This window comes from Chinchilla lanigera, unplaced genomic scaffold (assembly GCF_000276665.1).
Source record: "Chinchilla lanigera isolate Chin_1 unplaced genomic scaffold, ChiLan1.0 scaffold00027, whole genome shotgun sequence".
Taxonomy (NCBI): domain Eukaryota; kingdom Metazoa; phylum Chordata; class Mammalia; order Rodentia; family Chinchillidae; genus Chinchilla; species Chinchilla lanigera.
In genome coordinates this window covers 21507125-21515020 of record NW_004955428.1, presented here as the reverse complement: position 1 = coordinate 21515020, position 7896 = coordinate 21507125, and the positions used below count along the sequence as shown (strand labels likewise).

General features: G+C 39.7%; 1 protein-coding gene across 2 annotated transcripts in view; it reads left to right on the top strand.

Annotated features, from left to right (window-relative positions):
* Positions 1 to 7290: 7290 nt before the first annotated feature.
* Mettl14 (methyltransferase like 14) overlaps positions 7291 to 7896 on the top strand; it is a 31750-nt gene continuing 31144 nt past the window's right edge. For both annotated transcript variants that reach the window (XM_005386800.2, XM_013515267.1), the window contains exon 1: positions 7291 to 7515. In XM_005386800.2, coding sequence (XP_005386857.1) covers positions 7450 to 7515 — 66 coding nt within the window. In that variant the 5' untranslated portion in view covers positions 7291 to 7449. The remainder of the gene's footprint in view (positions 7516 to 7896) is intronic.

The window sequence follows — 7896 nt, the reverse complement described above, 5'->3', positions numbered from 1 at the left end:
ACCATAGGCTGCAACAATTAAGATAACTGCTTACTGAGTGAAAACTACATGATAGTTACCATATCAGACATAGTAAATATAATTAGCTATTTAAACTTTAAAATTTATAGAACACTAAGATTCTGCAGTTAAGTGACTTACACAAAGTTACATAGCTTCTGAGCATCAGAGGTAGGATTCATGCCTCTGATGCCTATTTTTAGTGCCAATAAAGGGAAGATACAGAATGGATATAGCTTCCCTTACAACAAGCTAAATGTCTTTAAATTAGATAGACAATGGAAATTAGTGCTGGAAGACAGAATTATTCTGAGACCTCATTCGATAGAGGCAAAGCGACTGACCCAACACCAAACAGCTTGTTACTGGTAAAACTCTGATTGGGACCCCTAAAACTTGCCTTGTTTGGTGTTTTTTTTTCCCATAGTGTATCCTTATGAATGTAATTTTAGGTATAAATATAGTAGAGTTTGCTTTCTATAATACAATTCCCAGTTTTTCTGAATAAAATATTACAAATATAAAACTGTGTATTTTGGCTTATGGTTCACACTTTAGATGAATGGCAAAACAATTACAGTTGGGAATTTAAGTTGCAATTCAGTTCCTATCAAAGATGAGCAATGTCCCAATTTTTTCCAGCTTATGTGGCCACTAGCCAAAACTGGTTTTCTCTTCAAAATTTCACCAGAATCAACATGCTTTGCTTTACTGTACATTTTATCTACAAAAGGATAGGGGGAAAAACAGTGAAGCTAATTCCAGTCAGAGGGAATTCTGAATAATCAATGGTTGGTCAATAAACTCTAATTCTGCATCACTTATAAGTAATCTGATATCAATGTCCAGAGAAGCTGGACAGCTAGAAATAAACAGCAACACCAGCAATCTCTTTTGAATGTGGTTGTTCATAATCTATAGTAGATTTAGCAAGTTAGCCATAATATGGCTTCGATGTCTTTGTTTTGAGAGTACAGACAAGGATTGCTTTTCATATTCAATTGAAAGTTTGTTCTTTAGGGTAAAAATGACAGTATTTTCACTGGCTACCATAATATACCATATGTTGTATAGAACATGTATAACAAAATCAATTTTTATTGTAGTTTGGTATAAAGAAAAAAGTTCTTTTTTTAAAGTATTTTTCCAAACCAAAGCTATAGAATAGTGGCTTTATTTATAATAATAATTTTTTTTGAGACATGATCTTGCTAGTTCAGCTAGGCTGACCTTGTACTCACTGTATAGCCCAGGTTGGCTTCTAACGCACAGTGATTCTTCTGTCTCAGCCTTCTGAGCTCTGGCATTACAGGCGTGTGCCACTATGCCCAACTCGTATAATAGTAATTTGTCAAAACAGTGCATAGTTCATGAATATTTTGTATATTCTAAAACATATTCTCACTTCTTTTTTGGTTATAAAAGTTGTTCTGCCATGAATTTAATTTAGTCTACTTAGTATTAGCCCATCTTTCAGGGTACCAGGTTCCTTTGTGCTCTTATTTAGCAAATCTTATGAATGCTACCTGTACAACCCAAGCTGCTTAATCTTTCATGTCCGTACCTAAAACATCATGAAGGATGCATTCATTTCATTCTCTGCTCTATGGCAAACTGAATTTTCTCAATAAATAAAGCAAATGCATACTATATTAATTAGGCTTAAGTATTTTTTCATCTACTTAGTTAAATCTATTCACATTACTATAACGTTTTCCATTTTTTTTCACCTTACCATTTGTCATTTTTCTTCTAGTTTTGGTCTTTTTGAAAATACAACAAGGATATAAATCAAACTTACTCAGTTATGGCCATATTTCCATTTTGATATTCACTAAAATATATCTCTTCTTTATATTTCAGGAAATCAAGCCTTTATAATTATTTTTAGATAAACATAATGTCCTTAACATTTTTGTTTGTTTCATTTTTGTCTTTTTGAAACAGGGTTTCACTATGCAATTCAGGCTGGCCTTGAACTCACTTTGTAGCCCAGGCTGGCCTCAAACTCACAGCAATCCTCCTGCCTCAGCCACCTCAGTGCTGGGATATAGGTGTGTGCCACCATGCTTGGCCAAAAATTTTATAAGTGACAAGAAAAACAATCTTTAGGCTTCTATCTTATATAGTCTGTTTGTTTGACACTTGAGACTTCCTAAATATTCTCTCATGCTACATGTGCACTAGACATCAGCAGTTATCCTGCTGAGTTCAATAAATGCACAGGCTGGAAAATCTTCTGCACCTAATGACTATAAATAAATTACCACAGCTGATGTAAAATGCTAAAATTCTCCCTTCAAAGGTTCCCCAACATAACATCTCATAATCAGTCTTTCCAACAAAGCTCAGAGGAGTTAGAGAATTAAACTGAGCTGAAGTTTTATAATTAAACACCTATCAAGTGTCTATTCTTCAGAGTGTTACAGCTCATGACTGTGGTACAGAACAACAGGATAAAATTACTCAGAGACAATATTCAATTTAAGCTCTAAGCAGGCCAGAGTGACTGCCCTTAATGGAGACCCCTCAGCATGAGTCTCATAAAGACAGTCCCAAAATGAGGCTTCTGTGGCTTTTTACTGATGGAACCAAGAAGCAAGGATCAAGGACAAAAGGACTGTGCAGGAATTCATGTAAGGCACAGAGGAAGGTCAGGGTGGTCTGTTAAATGACTGACCTTAGATGTAGGGAGCAGCTGAGGCTGGAAATTGATCACATGTGTGTGGGGCGAGGCATGGCCAGTCTGAGAACAAAGAGCACCTGAGGCAAGATAAACTGCTTCGTCCAGAGAAACACCAGCCCCAAGACAATCCAAGTAATCAGTTGCTAGGAAAAGATGTGTCATGTGACACTAACTTCATCAAAGGTATAAATAAAAGCCCCTATGGTGGTTGAGCAGTTTCCTTTCCTCCCATGAGGAGAAAGAAGGCTCCATCTGACCTAGGCTTTTGTCTCTTACCTTTATTTTTCTGGTCCTATCCCTGTTTTCCCCTGATCAACAGCAAGGGCCTCAAAGTTTGTAGCACTTAGAGCCAATCTAAGTAATAAATTGGAGAATGGGGTAGAGAGGCCCAGAGCACTAATTCCTTAAGGCAAAGTACTTTGATCATACTTGCACTTGTGGCCCTGTAGGGCATCTTTAAATCTCGAACCATGCATTCTAGGAGGTTTTTTGCATGTGGCTCCAAAAGTCCCTTATCTCTGAATTTTTATTTTATACATACCTCTGGCCAATATCCCCACAACAATGCATGGGGAGAAAGCAGAAGATAATAGTGGACTTCGACATTCATTTTACCTTATCTGCTTTCTTTTTTTTTTTTGTCTTTTTGAGACAGGGTCTCACTATGCAGTTCTGGCTGGCCATGAACTCACTTTGTAATCCACGGTGGTCTCAAACTCTCATTGAGCCCCCTGCTTCAGCCTCCTGAGTGCTGGGATTACAGGCATGCACCACCATGCCCAGCTTTATCTGCTTTCTTGAAAAATGTTCTGCTTACAAAATACTTTTTTAAAGTTGCTTTAGACCCCATCTCTTTATTCCAGGAGATTCTTCTTTAACCCAATTATAAATTCACAACAAGTACAAGAAAAACAGGCATATTCATAGAAAAATGAATTTCATATATACCTGTAAGATTGGGCACCTAAAGGAGAATAGAATAAGGCTAGATAGGGTATCAGAGTACTGGATAAAATACGTGGCTTAGGTTTTATCCCTTTGAACTCATACCCAGGCTGTACTAGAGTAGTCACTGGCCTAATATGTCTGAGTACATTTGTTTTTTTGTGCCAGGAACTGAACTCAGGACCTTGTGCTTGCCAGGTAGGCTCTGTGCCACTGAGCTATATCCCCTACTCCTGAGTACATTTAATTAGTTAAAATAAAAAGTTTAGTTCCTCAGCTACACTAGCCAAGTTACAAGTGCTCAGTAGACACAAACGGCTAATAGCCACCATATTGGTTAATGAAGGTACAGCATCTATAGTATATCACACAATGTTCTATTAGACAATACCACCTTAGACATTGGGGAAACATGAAAAAATTTGAGCAGAGTTTTAAATGATAACATTATAGTTTTCCACAAATCTCTAGAGAGAACTGGATAGACTGGATCAATTTGGAAATGACTTAGGATATGTATCATCCAACAGTTGCATCTGTAGAAATGAAGAATGGTGTGTGTGTGTGTGTGTGTGTGTGAGAGAGAGAGAGAGAGAGAGAGAGAGAGAGAGAGAGAGAGAGAGAGAGAGAGAGAGAGAGAGAGAGAGAGAGAGAGAGAGAGAGAGAGAGAACCCATAAACATGCATGAGGGACATAGGCAGAGACAAAACTATAGACACAATGCAGATAATGGAAGCTAAAAAAAGTAGGGCGCATCTTAATTTAGGAAAACAGATATTGACTCTATTCTTAGAAATAGGAAATGCTCCGTGTTGGAATTGATTTCTGTTCTGAGAGGATAAAGGTAGATCTTTAGTCTACTTTAACTGACACAAAGTATCACAGACCAGGTAATTTACAAAGGCTAGAAATGTATCTTTCATACTTCCAAAAACTGGGAAGGGAGAGTAACAGAAAGGTACCAAGTGGTTTTGTTGTCTGGTGTGGGCTCAATCTCTGCTTTCAAGATGGCGACTTGAACATTTCCACCCTCTAAATGGAAAGAACACTGTGGTTTAATGAGGCAATAGGTGAAAGGGTAAAATGAGAAAACTCCCTTAATCAAGCCCTTGTATAATGGCACCAAATCATCATGATCCAGAAGACTGCATCTTCTAATACTGTTTCATTGGGGGTTAACTTTAAACATAAAGTTTTGGAGGATACAAAAACACTCAAATCATAACAGAGAGTGTAAGGAATAGTCTAGCAAGATGTACAATAGGCAGTTACACAGCTCTGAGGGAGTCATTCTCAAGGAGCTTTGGGGAAAATGCAAAAACTATTGCATGCATCTCTCCTTCCTCAAAATAAGTGCCAAAAAGTGAAAATACTTCTTGAAAGGGAATGAATTACATGTGGGGACTCTTAGTGACTATTCTGTTGTTAGAAACATATTACTGATGGACATGTAAAGTAACTGACTGGTGTGCTAATATAGTCTAGTGTTTTAAAATTCATTGGTTGAGGAATTTTAGAGTCATATTGTCTTTGTAAAAACTGCCACAATCCTTTGATGGATTCCAGTGGCTTTGTTACTACCACAAGGTAGTATGTATGTATATATATATACATCTTTATAAACCCAGATTCAAGGCAGGAAAACAGACATCATTCAAAATATTTTAAACAAACATGATTTACTATGGAGAAACAGTTTCACAAGTGTTGAAGCCTAGAAGAGCAAAAAAGGGGAAAGCATGATTGAATAAGAAACTCATAGCTGCAGAATGGCCATCAGTCCTAGAGCTGGTGGGACAGAAGGTGTTATATCAATCCTAGAGCTGGTGGAGGTTTTATATCAGAACCAAGAGACAAATTGATTGCTGGTGGTGCCATGTGAGGATGGAGAAAGGTGGAGCTGCTTTAACTGGCCCTGCGTTTTATAAGGAATATAGCTCTTTCACTGGATTCCAGAAGTATGGAGCAAGAGCAAGAACTATAGCTTTCCCTTGTTTCACCTTCTGATTTCCTAACTGTACCTCCTGTAGGAAGACTCTTTGTGGAAGCTGGATGACAAGGGATGCTGTTAAATGTTGTTTGCAGACTCTGAGTCCAACCACCATGGCTGAGCAGTGTAGAGGAATAAGGGACTCAGCTGTAAGGGCACATTTTAGAATAGCAGACTTGTAGGCATATTAGAGCAAAAGTTAAAAATCAATTAGAGGCCTGTGACCACAGGTTCCTGCTACTTGTCATGTAGCTAGCTTACTGCACTCATTTAGCTTTGACTGTCTAGGCCCAGATGTTCCTCCTTAACAATGTGTGGGGTCAAACTGTGTCTGGCTTACGTTTTAAAAATATGCAGTAATTCCAACTTGCTTTAAGGACTACAAGGACCTCTTGTTTGGGGAAGACGGCCCAGTCAAGGACACGATCAACTCTACCTACTCTTCTCAGACCCTCCTCCCTCCTAGAATGTTCCTGTACAATTCTGCCTGACATTATACAACATAATTCTTATATTCCATGTAACCAATCATGTAATAACCTGCTATTGGCTTTGCACTTCCCACTTGCAAACCATATTTAAACTGATCTCAAACCTGACTCTGGACTGGTGATTTGAACCATGGGGTTCCCTAGCCTGCTAGAATAAAAGTTGCCTTCTAGCTCTTCGTGGAGTGTCCCATTTGGTTTGATATTGGTTTTCTGCTACACAATGACCACAAGTAAGTACAACACTTTGGTGGTGGTGGTGGTGGTGGTGTGTGTGTGTGTGTGTGTGTGTGTGACTTCTCCTTCAGACTACCTCCATTACAAAAAACTTAAGTCGTTTTTGTAGACTTCATAGACTTGGGTATATCGCAGTGCCCGCTTTAAAAAATACTCAGTACCAAAAAATATTTGCGTGAACAAATACCTATTCTCATCCTTGACCAATAGTTTAAATTAGTATACGGTAGTCCCAATCCAACTGACAGGTAAGTAATGTAACTGACTTTTTTGTTTGTTTGTTTTCCGGTACCGGGAATCAAACTCAGGACCTTGCACCTGCCAGGCAGGCGCTGCCAGGCAGGAGCTAAATCCCCAGCCCCGGTAACTGACTTTTAAAGAAACATTTTATATGCTCAAAAACACCCTGCAGTATATGCCCCTCAGAAGTTAGCGTTTTCTCAAATAGTGCTGCCATTACCAAAGAGAGTTTTAGGAATACCTCTTTTTCAAATTGCTTTCAGAACCTGCTTCACAGGATACAATTCCAAGGTATCACGTGCCAGGTGTTTATTGTTTCAATTTTCCCAAATGCGAGGTAGACCCTCTTACTGTTCCTGTTTTTACAAAAGATAAGCAAGACTCACGGAGGTGGTAAAAATCAACGTTACTCAGCTAGTAAGCGCTGGGCAATCGAGTTTGAGTTTGTGTTTGCAATTTTTTTAAACGTAGGGCTAATAACTATGCAATTAACGGCAAAGAAAACGAACACTACAGAAACAACTACGGAAATCTAAGGAAGCCTGACATCCGAGGAAAAAGACAAACCAAACCAGAACACATCTGAAGTAGCGTCAGAAGCAGACCAGAGCTTCAAACTCTTCCAGCGCTGGAACGGTTCCCACGGGTCTCTTGCCAGATAGCGTCGATACGCATGCGCCCAGGAGGCGGGACTTCCGGGCCATGCCAAGCCAATTCCGGCCGGGCCGGAAAGAAATGATGAAGGGCTGTCGCTTCCTGAAGCTCGGGGTGAATATTGTGTACCATAGAGTTGGAAGAAATATTGGGCGAGGGTTTATTCGCGATTAACAAGATTCGGGGTAGTGAAAAACAGGATTTAAAACATGGATAGTCGCTTACAAGAGATCCGGGAGCGACAGAAGTTACGGCGACAGCTCCTCGCGCAGCAGGTCCGCGGCCCCGTGGCCTAATGGGGAGGGATGGCAAGTTGTGCGCGCGGCTGTCCCCCTCCCCCCGCCCATCCCCGCGCCCCGTGCGCTCCTGGTCCCGCGACCCTGGTTTTTGAGTCTCCTTGTTTTCCATTGCAGCGGGTCTCTGAAATGTTAAAAAAAAATGTAGTGCTTACTGTGGGTCTTTATGGTTCTCCCGCCAAGTGGCTGGCCCGGTGCTCACAGTGATGGGAATGCACCTTCTCTTGGTCTTTGTAAAGAAATCACGCAGTTCTCACAAGGATAAGTGATTTGTTATCCCTGAATTTGTCTTCACTATTTAAATGTATTTGTGTGCCTTTCCTTTTGGTCAGCACCAGATTCTTGAGATATATTGCAGAA